At 41.8% G+C, this 20,150-nt stretch overlaps 1 protein-coding gene across 1 annotated transcript; it reads left to right on the top strand.

Moving 5' to 3' along the window:
* The first annotated feature begins 246 nt into the window (after positions 1–246).
* Positions 247–18,448, top strand: Csrp3 (cysteine and glycine rich protein 3). Its single transcript, XM_047519161.1, has 6 exons — positions 247–340; positions 9,148–9,289; positions 13,298–13,466; positions 15,381–15,513; positions 16,606–16,699; positions 18,122–18,448. The coding sequence occupies exons 2-6, from the start codon at positions 9,178–9,180 to the stop codon at positions 18,196–18,198; spliced, it is 585 nt and encodes a 194-aa protein (XP_047375117.1). The 5' UTR covers positions 247–340; positions 9,148–9,177; the 3' UTR covers positions 18,199–18,448.
* The last annotated feature ends 1,702 nt before the right edge of the window (positions 18,449–20,150 follow it).

Raw genomic sequence — 20,150 nt, forward strand, 5'->3', positions numbered from 1 at the left:
AATTCTTTGCTCTTCCCATTCTAATCACTTGATCAGAAATTAAACATTCCACAAATTGATCCCTTGGTGCCATAGGCAACCGGCAATTGAAACAGACCCTAAGTGATATTGTTCTCCAAGAGTCTCCCAGCTGGCGTTGGGGGAACAAAACTCAGGGCTGTGGTCACAAGCTATTTTCAGCCTCTGATAGCAGTTGTGTTACTCATGTCTCATTCATCCTCTCCCCTCGGCCTCCCTCCTGCTCTTCCCTCCCCAGGCCAAGTTGGTGACAGCCTCCATATATTTAAAGAGGGTGAGAGCCCTCCTCACTCAGTTGAACTGACAGAGACCCCAAGAGCAGGTAAGTGAAGTCAGCATTTGATCTGGGGGTGGACTGGCTGGGTGGGTGGTTGGGACTCTGTTTACAGGGACGCTCAACGTATACAACTGTTAAAAATTTGAGAAGCATGATTAATATTTGGTTCAGGGGCTGGAGGTGTAGCTCAGTGATAGAGCATTCGCCTAGTATGCCAAAGGCCCTGGGTTCAATCCTCAGCACCACTACACACACACACAAACACAAAGGGTGTGTAAGGGAACCACATAGAAAAATGAGTAAGGAATTATTTTTTTCTAAAAACACTTTCATTGAGGAATTTTTCCTATTGTCTTAGTTGGAGTGGCAGGAAAGTAGAAGGAAATAGAGTTTGCTGGACCAAAAGTCAACAGACCTGCAGTCTAGTCCCAAATCAGCATATAACTAGTGGATGACAGTCTCTAAGGAAGGTCTCACCCATGGTCTTGGTCTTTTCCTTTTCAAGGATTGATATGAATGTGGTGACATTTTTCTGAACTCTAGAATTACAAGGCAGTTTTAATAGATGCAGCGTCATAGAAGACCAACTTCCCATGCTCAAAGTACATGGAATTCTGCTATTCGAAAGGCATGAGTGAATGAATGAGATTTCGGATTTGTTGGTTTAGAATAGATTTTATATCCCAAAGACATTAGGCTTACTTTTAATCATTTAAAATTAATAAAAACTGATTCCCAAAAAGGCATTGTTATGTTGAAAATCCATTAAAAGCTCTTATTTAATGGGATAATTCCCAGCTGGGGCAAGGGGTGATTCCCAGTGTCTCCTCTAGGTTTCAGTCCGGGATTTCTTTTTAATATTTGGTAAGTGACAGGAGTAACTGTGATTGAGAAGTGGTTTGAACTAATGACCTAAGTGGAAACGCAGCTGAAAGATCAAATCTGTTGCTTCTAATTTCTGCTCCTTCTCTGAGCCAGGGCAGAGACTCCTCCAAGAAGGAGGAGTCGGTGACAGTCACGAAAGCTTGTCTAGCGGCAATACAATTGAAAGCAATTTAATAAGCGGGTATTGACCATCTCCTGTTTCAAGGTTGGGGCAGGTAGAGGCAGCAATACACAGGGAAGGGTGGGCAAGAACAGCAAGGAGGAAGGGAAATGGGGGCGCTGGGACCCTCGGGTTACTTTGGGATTGGGTACATCCAATGTGTGTGAAACTGCTTTATGACCCAGAAAATGTGGGAGATTTTTCTGATTTGGCTATGTGACTTTGGTTCCTTTCTGAACAACTCAGTCATCTGTGGTTAGTGGAAATAAGTCCTTGCTGTTAGGTAGGAGGTACAGCTGACCCAGGGTTTGGTGCTTGTCCCCCAGGGCCTGGACAGAAGTATTCTATAAGTTGACACACAAGCCATCCACCAGAGATGGGAGGACACCGGGTAAGAGAAAGGGTAGGGAAGGAGGAGGACTGCTGAGCAACAACAGTATTCAACAGGCAAATAACCAAAATCCTCTCAGAAGTGGAGACAGACTCTAGGTCGAAAATAAATTTGGAAATCACAGGAACCTTGAGAAGAGACTAGAACAAAGAGCACCATCATAGAGTCAAATTCAAATTCTAACTCTGAATATCATTTAGCTTCCCAATTTCCATTGTTTGAACAGCAAAATGAAGGTAAGGCTATCTAGCTCTATGGAATTTGTGAGAATAGAATTAGATAAAGTATAGAAAAGTACTTTGCAACATTTAATTAAACTATACCTTTTAGAAAAGGTCCAGGGCTATGCCTGATGGGGTGTGGAGGATTTCCTGCTTAGTACAAGGGAGAAGATAAAAGTCCAGGGGTCAGAGTGGGCAACAAACTGATCAGGCGTTGGAAGATGATTAATTGGTTTATAAGATGAAGGACACAGGCCTATGGATATAACACATAAGAAGCACAACTAGGTGGGCAGCCTTCTAATTACAAGAGTGTTGCTCAGATGTCTGAGAATAGGATATTGAATTCATGACCAAAGAGAGATGTGATGTCTGCAAATGTGTAAAATGTGCATATATATTCCAGGGAAGGAAAGCAGAAAGGGAGACAGCAATATTCTCAAGGGTCAGGAAGGATGGATGCTATTTCTGAGCCTCCTTGTGGACCTCATCCTGGACAAGGGCTGATAGTGATTTGATGGTTGGTTAATTGCCCCAGGCACTCTCAGAACAAGTATTAACTTATTTAACTATCATGCAAAGTCCTGAAAAAAAGTCATTCTTCCAAGGAAGAAACTAAATTCAAAGCATAGTAATTGTACAGGGTCACATGTCTACAAAGTCAGGATATAAAATAGGATACAATGTGATCTTTAAAAATAAAGTATCAAGGTCAAGTTAGAATAAAGAGGGAGTTTCTGGGAGTAAAAGTGGGCCATGACATGGAGATAATTTCAGAAAAGGTGTAATATAACCATGTGTTGCTACCTGGGTTTGAGGGTCTGACTACCTTGCCTGTTTTAAATGTTACATTCTGGGTTATTTCCATGCCGGGAATAAGCAACTTGTGCTTCCCAGGCTTTGTGAAAGTGCCAATGCTGGGAGACTTGATACATGTATCTGGGTTCAGAAGCTTAGGAGGAAGCCACTGACCTTGAGTGTCCTACTCCAGGGCCACAGGGCCATTGTGTGAGATAGGCACACTGCTTCCTTTCAAATCGCAGATCACCAGTAAGGTGAGCTCAACCACAGCTGCCAAAGAGAGGCAGGGGTTGTCTGGGGCAGAGACTTAGAACCTTGCCTGACTTGCAACCAATGGTACCAGGTAACCTGCTCCACCCTGAGGAGGCCACCTCACCTCTGGCCTGGCCACATGTGTGTGGTGCACTCTGGAGGCTGAGACACAGTTAGTTCATGGTCTGTACTGGAAAGGCCATAGAAAAGAAGCAGAGAGATATTTGTTTGCTTTATGAATATAGGTTTGAAAACTGGAGATCAAATGATAATGCCACTATGAACAGTAGTAATAATGAAAGTGACTAAAATTATCAAATACTTGTTGTATATTAAGAATTTATATGGAGTATCTTAGTTATTATTATCTTATTCAATCTGAAAATGGTCTTCCCAGACAAGCTTTCTCATCCCGTGTACATGCATGAGGATAGGGCTCAAGAATTTGAGTGACTTACCCAAGGTCCAACATGACACTATGACATTTTTCTTACCTGAATTAAGAGGCAGCATTTGAAAGTAGACAACACTGGGTAGCATTTCTACAGGGAGAGACTTCATTCACTGTTCAGATTCTTAAATCTGTCTCAGGGCTGTCAAGGACCCTTGAAGGGGCTTCACTGCATCGTGGCCACTTGGACATCTATCACCTAAAGAGCTGAAAATCAAAAGCTAGAAAGGCCTCCCCAGTCCCAAAGAAGCCCTTTCCATGTTTGAACAGCAATGACTCTTAGAAAGTCCTTTACTTTACTGAATCAAACTCTCTGCTACTCCTCCCATGAGTGTTCTGTGTCCCATAGGGAGAGGATGGATCTGTCAGGACTCAATTCCAATCAACTGGAAGTTTGGTTAATGGAGGTACCAGCTCTTTCCCCTTTCCAGTTTGTTTTAAGCAGAAGCTTGGACAGAGAACCAGACTAAACTGGGGTTTGAATTACAGCTCAGTGTTAGTTGCAAAATGGGGATAACAAAATTTGCTGTGTTGGGGCTGGGGTTGTAGCTCAGTGGTAGAGAACTCACCTAGCATGTGCAAGGCACTGGGTTTGATTCTCAGCACCACATAAAAAAATAAAATAAAATAAAAATATTGTGTCCATCTATAGCTAAAAATATTTTTTTAATAATTGGTTGTATAAGGCTGTTATAAGTACTAAAGATAATATATGTGAAGCAACCTATGAGTAGTAAACAATAAATAGTAGCTAATGTTACTATTGACTCTTTGGCTCCAAGAGATCTGAACTCCAACCTAGCCTTGTGATACATCCCAATCATGTGAAATAATTTCCCTCAGACCCCATTTACTCTCTCTGAGAAGTTCATGTTTCAGCAGTACATGGCAGCTCAGTGTCTGGTCTAAGGGCTGTGATCCAGACCTGTTAGCTTCAATAATGTGGGCATGTTAGTAATGATTATGATTATCTCCTAGATTCCAGATATGCATTCCTATGATCCAAGATCTTTATTTATCTCAGCCAGTGTAGGCAATCAAACACACTGTGTGGAGTTGGTAGGGTGACCAAATGAACCAATGCTGAGATGAACACATTGTGGCACTGTCACTTGAGGTCTCTGCTCAAAATCTTGGTCTAAGGTTCTTTCCCAGATTCTTCAAAGGACCCTTACAAGAAGAAACTGAATCACTAAGTGGCATTTTATGTACCATACCCACTTTTGCCCTAAGATATCACCTTTCAATTCCATAGTTGGAAGAGGGAAGGAGGGGAGTTGGATTAGGAAGAATGTGCCCAAGATACACAGCTTGGTTATTCTTTGAAAAATTCAGATTGAGCTAGGCGCAATCACACACACCTATAATCCCAGCAACTTGGGAGACTGAGGCAGGAGGAGCTCAAGTGCAAAGCCAGCCTCAGCAACTTAGTGAGGCCCAAAGCAATTTAGCAAGACCCTGTCTCAAAATTTAAAAAAAACTAAAAGAAGGGCTAGGGATATGGTTCAGGGGTTAAACACTCCTGGGTTCAGTCCCTGGTATCAAAAAAAAAAAATCAGGTCAATACATGACAACTTAACATTGTAGCAGAATGTATTAACTCTTACATTTTATAATAGAGTACAGTTTACAATGTGATTTGACAGTAGTTGAACTGAAGTAATTCTCCCAACAATAGTGATGGCAAGGACAAAAATTTTTAAAAACTGCTCCAGTTCACAGAGGTTGAAGTTTTCCCAGATCACACAGCTTTAAAGAGGTAAGAAGGCACAGAACTCTGGCCTACACCTGTCCCTCCCACCCACTGTTGTGCATTCCCAGGACACTCTTTTCCACTACATTATCAGTTAAGAAGTTTACACAAGACAGTGGGCTCTGAGTATCCAAGACTGCGCCCAGCCTGTATCAAGCTGACATAAGGACCCTACTCTGTCATCCTCATAAATTTCAAACTGCCTCATTTCAGTCCTGACCCATGGTTTGTCTGTGACCAAACAGCCATCTCAGGGTGGGCCCCAAGGGTAGTGCCAGGTGGTGTGATGGAGATTGTGACGCGGGTGACAAATGGGGCTGAGTGACGGGCAGACCTATATTTGGTGTCCCACCTTCAATGACCCTCACAAGTTCCAGGCAACACTGGTAAACAAATGGGCCATCTCTTGGCACCTTGCCAGGATAAGTTTACATTCCAAGCCTGACTAGGAGAGTGTTGAGACACAGGAATTCTAAAGCAATGTGGAAGATGAAAAGGTTATGTTCATAAGCCAGGACCAAAATGTGCTTTCAAATCATTGGGACTTAATTAGCACATTGGCGCTATTTGAATACCTGAAATAAAGTGGGTAAAGGTGCCTTGCTGTTACAACCTCTCAACACTGATTTTGATTTCATCCTCTTTCCATGATCTTCACAACAATACTGTACAAGAAATAATATTATCCACATTTTCTACTCAAGTTCAAGGTCAGGAGGTCATGATTAGAATCTACATCTTTGAATTCAGGACTCTTTAAAACATCCTATGACTTTTGGCCTGTGAACACTAGAAGAAGAAATCTGTAACATTTTCTGTGTTTAGCTTGCATTGCTATGTTCCCATATTTAGAAATGAAACTGTTAATAGCATCTGTTAATAGAATACTTCGAGATTTCTATTTTGGTTTTCCAGTTCTGATGTGTGTATGTCAGATATTTATGATCACTTAAAAACAAGTTTTGCAAAGACACATTAGCTTGTGAAGAAGGTATTATCTGTAATCTTATCCTCATTTTGAGAAGTATGCCTAGGCAGTTGCTGAAAAAAAAATATATATATATCTCCCAAGAGACAAATCTGTCTCCCATTAACTTGCAGGATATACCAATGAAATCTCTGAAGACATGGAACAAGAAATTTGACCTAGAATTGTTTTCGATGAAAATTTCTATATCCTTAATTTTACAAGTGTTACTGTCATGTTCCTGGATGACATATATTAACTTTCTCCTCTATTTTATATTATATTGAAACTCAGGATCAAAATGAACATGAATGAACAAAATTGTGTGCTTCTGTTCTTTTTGAGAACGCATATTATCTTTCTTGAGAGGAGGCAACTGGAAAAATAAATTACCTAAGAAAATACTTTATTTTTATGACATACCTTGGTTATAAATGAGGGGGTGAGACAATCTTAAAAATCCATTCCACGCCTGAAAGTCTATGTTTAAATGGAGTCTAAAGTAAACAGTTTAGGCTCTTATAAGTATATTAAGATTTTAAGTCTTTGTTTAATTTTTTTTCTTTGCCTGAAATTTCTTTCCCCTTTTCTCTATCTGCTGAACTCCCACTCAACATGAAAAACCCTATTTGAATGTGATCTCTTCTGTGATCTTCCAAACATCACTGCCATTTGAATTTCCACAGTACTTCTCACAAGACTCTTCTCTGGTCCAAAGTAAAATGGTTCCTGCCTATCTTGGAGAGCTAGAATGTGAGCTTTTCAATGCCCCAGGACACAAATTACCCTTTCTTTCCTTCTTTTCTTTCTTTCCATACAGGGGATTAAACCCACGTTACTGCACATGCTAGACAAGTGCTCTACCACTGAGATATATACCCAGCCCTTTTAAAAAGTTTTATTTTGAGACAGGGTCTCACTAAGTTGCCCAGGAGAGTCTTGAAAGTGTGATCCTCTTGCCTCAGTCTCCTAAGTAGCTGGGTTTACAAACATGTGCTACCATGCCCGGCAAACTACTCATTTTTATAAGTTCTTCACCTTCTTGATCTGCCACTCAAGACCTAGTAAGGAGCTTGACACATTATAGGCAGGTAGCATATGTATGGAGAAGGAAGGAAGGCAGGCAGGTAGGTAGGCAGGCTTGATTCCAAGACTTTCCATTCAAAATCCATTACTCTTTCTCTTATACTGAACAATCTGCTCTAAAGATATAGGAACACTAAATGTTTCCCATTTTTGACATTATTTTCTAAAATTTTACTAACTAAACTTAAAATCCTGGTTCTATCAGAGGAAGGATAGGATGTTCCCAGTAAACCCCACATTCTTTTTTTCTGAGCAGGAAAAACTCTTCAAGAGCATATTTAGACAGGAACATTCCCTTCAGTCCTAGTGTTGGGTTCAGTGGTCTGTTTGCTATTTACTTTCTGTTTCTTAGGAAAATCTGTCTTTGTTAGGAGACTGTGAGATACAATCCTGAGCAGTTGACCCAGGAGGGCTTAGTGTTAATCACCAACTATTATAAGAAGGTGACTGGATTCCCAGAAGGGAAAGCGAAGGTCAGAACAGTCACTTGGAATGACCTGATAGTGCTTAGTGACAATGACAAGATGACACACCTGCCTTCTTAGAAACCAAAGAATCCCAGTAAAAATTCAGCCCTCTGGGTGACTGGCAGGATTTCAAAAATTTTACTGAACATTTTAGATCTGCTGTGAAGGAACTGAAAACTTGGAGTCATACTTAAAGATACGGCATATGAAAATTATTCTTTAAAATCCTCTTCTTTGGTTAATGTCTCTTAAACATAATCCTCTGGAGAGAAGACAAGGACAGCCTTGGCTGTGGTTATAAGCAGTTTCTTGCAGCAGAATGTGCTTCAAGAGTGCAGGGGGCATGTCAGTATCATTGTCAGGTTCCTGTCAAGTGCCACAAATTCTGTCAGGTCCCTTCCTGTGTATGGTGTCATTTGGTCTCTAAACAACACTGGGAAGCAACAGGGAAAAGTATGGCTGCCTTCACTGTGCAGGTGGGAGGAGGTAAAGAGAAGCTTTATAATTCTTCCATTTATAAACAGCCAGGGGGACCTGAAAACACAAGGTAGGTTCCAGACCACTGACCTAGTAGAAGGCTAATGTGTTTTGTCTGAGAAATGATATTCTTAAAAAGGGGAGCATAAATGAATAAATATGAATAAAAGATGTATTTTTATCAGCAAAATAAGTTAAGTAAGACCTTGTTACCCAAAGGGTAGTTCACATTAGCAGCATCAACTTTGCTTGTCCCCAGACACATCAAACTAGAATCTACATTTTAGCAAGATTCAAGGTAATGAACGGAACTCTGAGCTAAATGCTGTGTGATGGTGCATGCCTATATTCCCAGGCATTGGGAAGCTGAAGCAGGAGGATTGCCAGTTGAGGTCAGTCTGGGCAGCTTAGCGAGAGACAGTCCCAAAATTGAAATAAATAAATAAATAAAATAAAAAGGACTGGGGATGTAGCTAGTGTTAAGTGTGTTCATGGGTTTAAACCCCCAGTACTGCCGGCATGACAGGGTAAGGACTGAGCTAGACAAGAAAATAATACTATTTTCATAGGTAACTTTCTCTCCTGATGGAATAATTTTTAAAAAACCTTATATAGAAAAATGGTATTTATATTTGTACATAATTTTATATAATAAAAATTAGCATCCATCCCTTCCAGGAACACATGAAATACTTAGGAAAAGATGCAACTGAAATTTAAAAGAAGAGGAAACAAGTCTCAAAGTTGTAAAGTGACCACTCAGAGCCAACTGGGTGTCTGAGCTTATTCAATGACTCCCACATACTACCTATTTGCTTATTGAATGAATGAACCACCAAAAAAATGGGACCGGATCCTTGTCTTCAGATTGCTGCACTACTAGGGATTGGTTCGCTCTCAGGGCCACCTAAATTAAGAGTTTTTGCTTTATATCCTCTTAGACTTGACCCTGGTCAGAGAGAGTCTTCAAGATGCCAAACTGGGGTGGAGGAGCAAAATGCGGAGCCTGTGAAAAGACTGTCTACCATGCTGAAGAAATCCAGTGCAATGGAAGGAGTTTCCACAAGACCTGTTTCCATTGCAGTGAGTTGGATGGACACCATGGGAGGGCCCCCTGCATCCAGAGGGCATTTCAAAGTTCTCCCTGAATCAGTGGTACTGTAGGTCAATGTTCTCACTGTGAGATCAGCATGGAGGGAGGAGCCTGGCCTGGGAGCTTGTGAGAAATATAACACATGGGTCCCCCTAGAAGGAACAGTGTTCTCCTGAGTACCCAGCACCCTCTCTCCAACCATGCTCCCAGTTCAGAGGTCATTTTCCTGGAGCTAACAGACAGGACAAGCTGGCCTGCCTCTGCTCTCTATGGAGAAAACCTTGACCCAGGCATGACATTCACAAAATGTAACTTGGCAGAGAAAGGAAGTCAGCACTTATCTAAAGCCAGGGTGGATCTGGCTTTCTGTTTTGTTCCCCCTGCCCTGCTCCCCTCATCCCTCTTCCCCCAGCCAGCTGTCACTGAAGCCAACTGTGACTAGATTTTCCTAAGACAGAACCTACGTAAGGCAGGAGAAAACACATGCCATTTCTGTAAATTCAGGGCCTGGGAACCAGTGACTTCATGAAGGGAATCTTTATCATCACCTGCTTAGCATAGATGCCAAATGTCAAAACCAGGGGTAACTGGAGACCCTGAGGTTCACAGTCAAATTCTCCTGACTTTGGACAAGTCATTTCCCATCTGTAAGCCCCAGTCACATGCACTGCAGTTTCCTAGCAGCTAGTCCTGTTCTGGGAGAAAACGACCAAAGCTCTGAATTGGTCACTTCTCTGCTTTCCTCTTGTAGGTCTGTTTTAAGGGAAAGCTCTGCTGGGTATTTGGCAGGCCCGCTTCCTACCTCTCCCTGATCTCTACCTCACCCCCATACCTCAGCCCAGTGGCACAGGGTATCCTTACAGTTTCAAACAGAACTTCAAGGAATAGGCACCATCTGTTAGGGCAGAGAGATATTCCAATCTCAAATTGCCAGAAATAGTATAAGTTACATGAACACTTAACCTCCCACAGCAAATATAATTACCAAGTAAGAAAAAGGGGAGGCACTTTTTGTGATTGGGTTAGAGGAATTACTGATTGATACTTTGGGTTTTAATGATGTTAATTATTTTTAATTTCTCTTACACATTCCTCAGATTCATCATTATTATTCATTATTACAATTATCCAGAATTCACACATTATCAAGAGAGTTCATTCCATAATCCTCTGGGTAAAAATGGCTAGTGTTACTAAAAAAGGGTGGGAGTGAGGAATTTTGGAAAGAACACTGGAACTGAAGTAAGAAAAGACTAAGGTTTGAGCCTGGGTTTCACCATATATTACCTGTGCAACTGTGGGCAAGTCATTTCACCATCATGAGCCTGCATTTCCCCCATCTATAGAATGGAGATTGTTATCTTTACTGTATAGTTTGTTAAGAGAAGTAAACTGGGGTTCTTGTTCTGGAAATCCAGCTTTCTAACCTTTTATTCTCCTTCGATTATGTCTGGGTGAGAACAAAAAATAATCAGGAAGCTATCAGTGGCAGGGGTATCTTATCTTTCCCAGGTAGCAAGAAGATGCCCTATTCAATGGAGCCATGGTAGGATGGATTTGCACATCTGCTGGTACATCCCTTTTAACCCTTTAATGCTTCTTTAGAATTCATAGGTGGAATAGGTATCTGAGCAGTTGAAGTTTCAGTAGCGAAGATCAAAAGGGCCCCAGAGAAGGGCACACTTTTCTATTTTACCCTCATAAGATCTACCTGTACACCGGCAAACCTCCAGTTGCTGAAAATAGAATTCAGGGAGGCAAAGTCTACCTTATCTTGCTCCCTGGCCAGTGTTCCCCTGACTTCTAGATAAAGTTCCATAATTAGTCTCCAAACTCATCTTCTATCAGCACTGTCCAAAAGAAAATATAATGTAAATAATACATAAATGTTTTAGTAACAATTTTTTTGAAAGTACACAAAAAAGGTAAATTAATTTTGAAACATTTCATTTAACCAATATATCTAGAATACCATAGTTACAATCATATGAGCTACTGATGGGGTGTTTTATAATCTTTCTGTGTTTGCACTGTTTGAAATCAGGTATGCATCTTTTGTTTATGGCATACCATGTGGCTAGTGGCTATGATTCTGGACAGTACAACTCTCTTCTGTCTGTGTAAAAGCTAGTTGGATGCCACGAAGCCACTACATAAGCAGCCAGGTCACACAGGGTATCGGTTGGGAAGGAGCACTGCACCAGAAGTCAAAGGATTTGAGGTCAGCTATGGTTCTGCAATTTACTGTTGTGTAATTGTAGATAAGTTGCTGACCTTCATACACATGCATTCATTCCTTGACTTATTCAAAATACATATACAGTATTAACTCTGTCCCAGGCCCTCAGCTATGTTCTGGAGATAGTAAGGTAAAAAACAGCCTTACCTTCTAGGATTTCAGTATCTAAAATATCAGCAAATGTGAGAAGTTGCTGTGGAGGGTGGTAACTGACAGCAAGAAAGGCAGAGACATCTTTTATGCCCCAATAAATAGCATTTTCTCTCCCACAAATTATTCTTCATAAAAAGACTGCCTTGTATTCAAAGCCTTATATACTTAAAAACTATTTTTTTTTAAATCGAGAAATTTTAACCTATACAATATCAACAGAATAGTGGGATGAACTCCCATATGCCTGACTGTCTAATTCTACCTCACAGATTCAGCCTGCATTCAATTACTTTTTAAATAACAAACTAGCTCCTGAGGAAGGCAGGCATGTTAGCCTGAAACAACCTCATGCCACACTGGATTGATCATAGAGATGACTCAATGGAAATGGTTTAAAAAAGGCAAATAAATTTATCATTACTGGGGATATGACCTTCCTATTATAAGCACTTTAAGGATCATTGTTGCAGAGCAATACAGAAAATTGTTAAGTTGTGGAAATCCTTCATTTATTTTAAAATTGGCAGAATGTTAAGCTAATAGGCCTTTGTGAGATACAATTTCCAGGTGACAGCTCCTAGTTAGGTACAAAAACAGGATTGCCTTGCAAAGGAAGCAGACAGAAGTGAAGGTGAGCTTCTTAGGGACATTAGGGCAGCTGCCCCCAAAGTGACTCTGTCTATAAGGAAGATGCATAGAAGAACTGGATACATTCCTTTCCTGAATTTGTGAGATTAGAAAAAAAGTGACATTTCCAAATCAATATATTATTGGTGCATAATAGTAAACTAAATAAGATATTTGACATTTTCATTTAAATCTTTAGAAGCATTTTTCTTTTTCTTTTAAATTTTATTTGTAGATGGACACAATACTTTTATTTATTTTTTGTGTTGCTAAGTATCAAACCCAGTGCCTTACACATGCTAGGCAAGTGCTCCACCACTAAGCCATAACTCCAGCCCTAGAAGTATTTGTCTTGATGAAAAAAAAAAAATCTTTCTATAAATCTCCTTGGAATAAAGGGGACTGGTGGCCTTGTATTTGGGAATACTTCATATGAGGTAATGTACAGTGACCAATGGACTTGAGCCAATGGAAGCCTAAGGGGTCTGTGGGCCAGGTCTGCTTCTTCTGCCGCTCCCTTGCTTCTAGAATTGGAGCTAAATTGATCTCAATGTTGACTGTCTCCTTGAATCTCACAGTGCCTTTCAAAGGCCTTGATAAGTACAGAAACTGCTCAGTCCTGATTCCTATATGATTAGGGAAAAATAAGTTCCTCTTCTGCTCCAAACTTCCTCCACCCCCACAAGCTCACCCACTCCCTGATAGCATCTGGCATGATTTCTTATACTGGAACATTTCCTTAGTGGGTCTAAGACCACACACCTGCCTCCAACACTGGCCTCTGCCTATTTCCACGTCACTTCCCTTTTCTGTGCACCACTAATTTCCTCATCTGTGAAATTAGGACCCTCTTGGATGGAGTCTATGGCTTAGGATAGTTGCTCTGGTCAGGTATCAAAGTTGTGTTCTTGGCCTTGGGGGTGCAGGAACGGGGAGAAGGATCTCAACTCCAGGCCCCTGACCCTTTCTTTTTTGACAGTGGCCTGCAGGAAGGCTCTGGACAGCACCACGGTAGCAGCTCATGAGTCAGAGATCTATTGTAAGGTCTGCTATGGGCGCAGGTATGGCCCCAAAGGAATTGGTTATGGACAAGGCGCTGGCTGTCTCAGCACTGACACGGGCGAGCACCTCGGCCTGCAGTTCCAACAGTGAGTTACTGCCCAGTTTCATCCTGCCCCTTAGAGTCTCCAATTACCAGGACGGTTCATTCCGTTCCCATAGCAACGTTTTCTGGAAGAGGGAGAATGGACTCTATTGTTGACTTGCTAACAATAGGAATACTCAGTCTGACCAAGTTCTAACAATATGTCATCGCTCCAAAGACTCTCTTTAAATTATCTGCCTTTCTAAAGGGCAATTACTTTTACACCATGGTTTTTGGTTTGCATGTCAAGAGAAAAACCAGAATGTACAGATGTTCGATTGTTTGACCTTTGCAAAACTGCATGGAGTCTCTTTTCTTTCCCTTTGAGAGCTTCTGTGTAAATCACATAAATATGGCAGGGAAGTGATGGCCATTCTCTGTGTGCTTGTCACTGAAAGATTTCTTTCCTTCAGGTGGAAGATGACTAATGTCATTGCAGAGTGAGGGGTCTACAGAGATGGGCTAAGCCTTTCAGAAATAAACAATCTATTATGACTATGGGTCTGCCTGGCTGCCTGTTATCCATACATTGCCCAATTTTTCCCCAAGTCAGTCTAAGGAAGTGGTATATCACAGTGGCCACCTTCATCAAAAGTCTGCTCCTCTGGGTCCACTTTCTTAATGATCAACTGACACCCCAGCCCAGAACTGAGGATAGTCTGATGGTCTAACTGGACCAGTAGTTACTGTCCAGTCAACTGGTATCTGGGTTCAGTTCTGTGGTGGGAAGGGAGGGGGAGTGTCCAAAAAGAACCAGCCCAAAGAGGAAATGTTCTCTGGAAGGCTCCCCCAGAGAGCAGTTAGGTCATCTGAGGAGCTGTTGGTCCTTTCCAAAGAAAGTAACACCCCAAAGAGCCTAGAAAAGTGCAGGAATGCAGGATTACTTACCCCAAGGAGAGAACTTTTTTGCTAATTTCTGTTATTACTCTATCCCAACTGGAGACTCTTCTTAGAGAAGATGAAACTAACAGCATTCTCTGCCATGGGTTATCTAAAGCTCGCTTTTTGACATTAGGGCTTTCTTGTAATGCTGCCTGAAGAATGACAAGAATCCAAAAACCTGGGGTCATCCCAGCCCCACCAGTTAGGAATTGCCTGGCAGTTCTCACTCTGATCCTTGCTCTCCTGCATCCAACCCTGCCTTTTTAGAGGGCTATGGTGAGGCTCAAGTGACATATGTACAAGGGACCACTAAAATATTAAAAACAAACAAACAAACAAACCCAAAACAGAAGCAAAACACAAGGGTCTATTATTGTGCCTCTAATTTGGACACTGTCCTCATGGGGACAGGTAACCTGTGAATGCAGGCCTACAGCATGAATGGTGGTAAGGAATGCCTCATTAGTCCACTGGATGTTGTCTGTAGAAATTAGCACCAATGGTCAAGACCCCATTTGACTTAAAATTTTCTTTCCTTTTCCTTTTTCTTTTGTGGTACTGGGGACTGACCCAAGGCCTCACGCATGCCAGGCAAGCACTCTGCCACTGTGCTACACCTGAATCCTTGACCTTGAATTGTCACAACTCAGGTAGATAGCAGACTGGTGGATTTCTGGAATATAGAGAAAAACCTAAACAAGCACAGTAATAATCTGTTACACATAATCACTATAATAATATCAACATAATAGCACACACAAACACACATGGAACACTTGCTAAGTGCTTTACAACAGAAAGGATGGATTTAAACCTGTTACAGTTAACAGTTATTAGCCCATATACTCCAGGCAGGCACTGTTCTCAGTGCTTTTACACATCACTTCATTTAACCCTCTCAACAACTCTATGAGTAAGGTGCCACTTTCCAGATGAGGAGACAGAGGCTCAGAGAAGAGAGGTAATTAACTCTAGATCACATAGCACATGTTGTGTACCACGGGATGCTTACATTTCATTTATCTATTTTCACTAGGTCCCCAAAGCCAGCACGCTCAGCAACTACCAGCAATCCTTCCAAGTTTGCTGCAAAGTTTGGGGAGTCAGAGAAGTGCCCTCGATGTGGAAAGTCAGTCTATGCTGCTGAGAAGGTCATGGGAGGTGGCAAGGTAAGGCCTTCTGTGTAAGCCACGTGGGATTTGTTCATCTCCATCACATCAGTTGGGGGAAATGAGAGACAAAGTGGAAACTGTGGGAAGGTGGGGACCAGACTCTTCACTCCTTAGATCCCAGAACCTCTTTAGATGCTATGCAATCTTGCCCACTTTCCTGGGCTGTGACTGTCAACTGACAGTGCCCTTGGAAAGCTAGAACTTGTGTCGTTTGCTGCAACAAGAGTTATCCTACTAGGGGGAAGGCACCCAGCTAAAAGCTCTAGGGATACAAGGCACACAAGTCCCCTGCCCATAAGTGCTCACAATCCTTCCAAAAGGTGTCAGCCCTGGGAACCTGTCACTGCCACCTCAACCTGTTGCTGCCAGCACACATCCACTGCCTCACATTAGTGAAAAGTGTCCTCACTTACAAACATCCTAGCTCTCAGGAAAGTCATCAAATATCCAAGGCAGCAATGTGCACTGTTCTACAAGCTCCAGTTTCAGGCCCAAAGCCAGGTTATTCACTAAACGAGGTGGACCTAAGAAAAAATTCTTGTTAATACTAAATGCAGGGAAGAAGGGTCGTGGAGAGAGGTCTGGCTTCAAACATAAGGGCTGTCTCCACACAAAGAGCAGCCCTTTGCAGACATATGAGGACCTAAGGGTGATGCCCGGTACAGGAGCAATATGCAGATCGCAGCTCTCTGCCACTGGCATCACAGAGTTGAAAGAAAGAATGAACGACCCAACAACTGCCCATTTCTTCACTCTTTTTCTTCTCTAACTTTATATTAAATAAAAACATTACACACTGCCCCAAGCCCAACTCCTTTCTTATCCAGTTTGTTCCTCAGATCTTTTCGCCTTAGAGCAACACTCTATGCTTAAGGAATACATGCATATCACCATGACAAATCCATTTACTGGGTTCTGAGAACTGTTAGCTAAGACCACTGCATCTCATTTTTTCAAACCTCTGGAAAGATTATCCTGGGGCTTTACTCAGCAATGGAAAGGGCACTCCTTTGTATGCTGCTGACCAGGGGACTTGAAATAAAATATACTGTCCACCTTCCTGATATGCAACCCTCCTGTGCCCCTCAGCCTTGGCACAAGACCTGTTTCCGCTGTGCCATCTGTGGGAAGAGTCTAGAGTCTACAAATGTCACTGACAAAGATGGGGAACTTTATTGCAAAGGTGAGTGGTTCTGGAGACTTACTTTAGACTTGTCTTCCTAAGGGCCCTTGGGAGGGAACTGTCTGTGTTCATGCCTAGAGGCCTGCCTGTGTCTGCCAGGAGTAGTGAAGCTCAGTCTGTTCAGGTTTTGGGCTCTCAGAATGGAGAGTAAAACATTCATCTCTGGTCCTCTCCACTGGAGCAGAGGCTTGCAGAAGCTTAGTGGTTCAGGGCAGCTTGTGCCTGTAGGCAGAGGGAAAGAAGAGAAAATTGTGTCAGGTCTTAGAAGAGGCCTCAGGCCTGGACAGTTTCAGTTTGTTCTACAAACACCCTCTGTCTACCTGAGTGACAGATAAGGATGACTGGGGAAGAAACTCGGTCTGGTCTCACTTGAGTTTATCAAAACATCTCTTTCTTCTTCTTTCCTAAAAGCCTCCCTCTTTCCTTTCTTTCATCATTATTCCTTCTCTTTCCTCTCTCTCTCTCTCCCACCTCCCTCCTGACATTTGTTTCTGATGTTGCATGTCACTTAGTGATCACAGGGATAGAACTAGCTTTCCTCCTAGTCTCTGCAGCTCTGTCCTTAGCTTCCTCCATAACCCTTGGTCTTGGGCAGGGGACAGTGTGGCTCAGCTTTTCCTGACACTATGATGAAATGCACTAGGGCCAAGACAATGTGTGTTCAATCTCAGAGCCTCTCCAAGGTCTCTAGTGATACACCGTCACTGAACAATGGTGTCTTAATCATCTCCAAGTGTGTTTGGTGGAGTAGAGTGGGGGGAGCGATGGAAAGGGGATCAAGGGCATTGTTAACCAAGACCTTAGGTTACCAAAGCTTTCCCCACAATGAGGCAGGCTGGGAACTAACTTGCCATCTGACAGAGAGTTGCTTTCTCTCGGTAGTAGGAGACAGAGGGTCTTCAACATTTATAGGCCATAGTCCCCTAAATCTTAGTCACCTAAAATCTTCATAGTGTAGTAGGCTACAGAGAGAAAAGCAATCAGTTTGGGGTAATGGGGAAGTCTTCTCGGAAGACATTCTTTTTTTGGGGACTGAAGGGTGAATGTGAATTTGGGAAGGGGCATTCCAGAAACAGGAAGTAGAGGTACTTAAGCCTGGATATCATGGTATAGTCCAGGGACTGCAAGTAGTTCTGTGCACCTGGAGTTTAAAGCAGGAAGTGGAGGCAAGGCTCAAGGATAGGCAGGCAATCAGAGACAGATTGCACCAATTCCAATAAGAATATGTCTGTTAATACAAAGTGCAAAAAGGCATAAGCTTTTTATTAGCAGATATAAGTGTAGCTTATTTACACCTTAATTCATGCATAAGTTTATCAAAAGTTTGTCTCAAACAGGTAAAAGGACTGTGCCCAGACAGGACCTGAAATAATGATGTTAACTAATATACTCTTCTCCCCCTCATCCCTTTTTCATTCACAGTTTGCTATGCCAAAAATTTTGGCCCCACAGGCATTGGGTTTGGAGGCCTTACACAACAAGTGGAAAAAAAAGAGTGAAAAGGTTTACTCTTTCACCAGCAGAAAGCACTGCCAAGCAATCCTGCAGGGTTGGAAAGCTTTTCCTGGACAGCCTCGTTTGAAGCTGGACAGTGTGTCTCTTCAGAAATAATTGTAGGCTCTACCCAAAGTGAGAAAGGACCTTTGGAAAAAAATTATGTAAAATTTAATCTGCAATAAATGCTTTATTATTTACAATTCTTGGGATGGGGAAATAAACAGTAAATAAACATTTTAGTGGTACCTTGTATGTCTCTGGATCTTTTTTTTTTTTTTTTTTAATTTGGATACAGGGAAATTTTCAAAAAGACAGAGCTAGTTCATAAAACCAGCTGCTGCAAATGAATCTGGATGTCAACTGGGAAAGGACTGAAAAAGAAGAAACAAAGGGCCAAGGAAGACAGTCTTCCAGAACCTGTCAGCTGAGTGTCTTTCTAGTTACTGCTAGTGGAGAAGAAACAGGCAGTTGGGGAGGAAATAGAGAACATGATAACATATTCTAAAAGGAAAATCAAAACTAATGAAATTGCTGAGGAGTGGATCCTTTTGTCCTATCGTGGACTTGGCAATATTACACATTTGTGAAAACTGAAAAGTGACAACAAAGCATGGGATTTGCTTCTGTATTATAAACAACATGAAGATGATTTTCTTTTATTCTGGGACAATTCCCCAGGGTTTAGCAATTTTCTTAAAACTTCTACATCAAACTGCCAGTCTCACAAACGAAGCACAGCCAATTAGAGATCTCCAGCTCTGCCTCTTCAGCAAATCTCAGCAGCTCAAACACTGTATCTTCTTGGGCTCCTTCTTTTAGCAGCCACACCATTTCTCCCATCCCCATGCAATTCTGAATTATTTGGACTAAATGAAAGCAAATAAAAATTTATTCATAGAGCTGGGGGCACAGTTCAGTGGTAAAGCACTTGCCTAGCATGAACAAGACCATGGGTTGGATCCCCAGTACCATAAAGAAAAAAAAAAAAAAAAATCTAAACTAACTCAAGGGTTCTTCTATGTTCTAAATCCCAAGAAAACCTGTTTTCAAAATAAGCATTTGTTCAATGCTGCTTATGTGCTGTCTTGGACAATGCCTTGTATGGATTTTAAAAGCCATATCCTAACTTGGCTCTATGCTAGGGGTTTCCAGCTTGCTGAGGGAGTAAGACACACCGTGAAGCTAAAACCTTCAGTCCACCTTAGCTTTGCCCTCTCCCTTACCCGGCTCCTCTAGCCTCCCTGATTCTGACTCCAAAATATCTCTAGAATGCATCCCCTTCATTTCTAGTCTTTGGTGTATGTATTAGTTTGTTAGGGATGACATAACAAAACCTCATATTGGGTATAATGGGTATCTTAGATAAAAGAAATTTTCTCACAGTTCTGGGGGCTGGCAGTCCATGATCAAGAAGTCAGCAGGATTTGTTTCTTCTGACACCTCTCCTTGGCTTGCAGATGGCTGTCTTGAGTGTCTTCATATGGTCTTTCTTCTGTGTGCCTCTGTACTAAATTCCTCTTTTAATAAGGACAATAGTCATTGTGGATTAAGGCCCATCCATAACCTCCTTTAACCTCAACTGTCTCTTTAAAGGCCCTACTTCAAATAGTCACATTCTGAGGTATGTGTGTGGGAAGAGCAGGGAGTTGGTTTGGGACTGCACATGTAAATTATGGGGAGTCACGATTCAGCCCATAACAGGACACACAAGGACTTTCACAAATTTACCTCAGCCTTACCCCTTCACTTAGCTTTAGACAAATCTCTTCTCCACTAGATCCAGCTACACTCAAAAGACTTGAAGCTTTCTTAATACCCCTAGTACACTTCCCCCATCATGTTTTTGCTAATGCTGTTCTTTTTGTTTTGAATTCCTGGAAGATGGATGAACCACTCCATCTTCATTCTGCAATTCGACTCCCTAGCCTGGTAAACTACTGTTAAGCAAGGCATA

The sequence above is a fragment of the Sciurus carolinensis genome, chromosome 11, assembly GCF_902686445.1.
Source record: "Sciurus carolinensis chromosome 11, mSciCar1.2, whole genome shotgun sequence".
Classification (NCBI taxonomy): Eukaryota; Metazoa; Chordata; class Mammalia; order Rodentia; family Sciuridae; genus Sciurus; species Sciurus carolinensis.

Bases quoted from the DNA above. Each gene is read 5' to 3' on its own strand.
- Csrp3 (XM_047519161.1), top strand. From the start codon at position 9,178: ATGCCAAACTGGGGTGGAGGAGCAAAATGCGGAGCCTGTGAAAAGACT. The intron at 13,467-15,380 runs GTGAGTTACTGC...TATTTTCACTAG, and splicing joins CTCGGCCTGCAGTTCCAACA to GTCCCCAAAGCCAGCACGCT. The intron at 15,514-16,605 runs GTAAGGCCTTCT...TGTGCCCCTCAG, and splicing joins AGGTCATGGGAGGTGGCAAG to CCTTGGCACAAGACCTGTTT.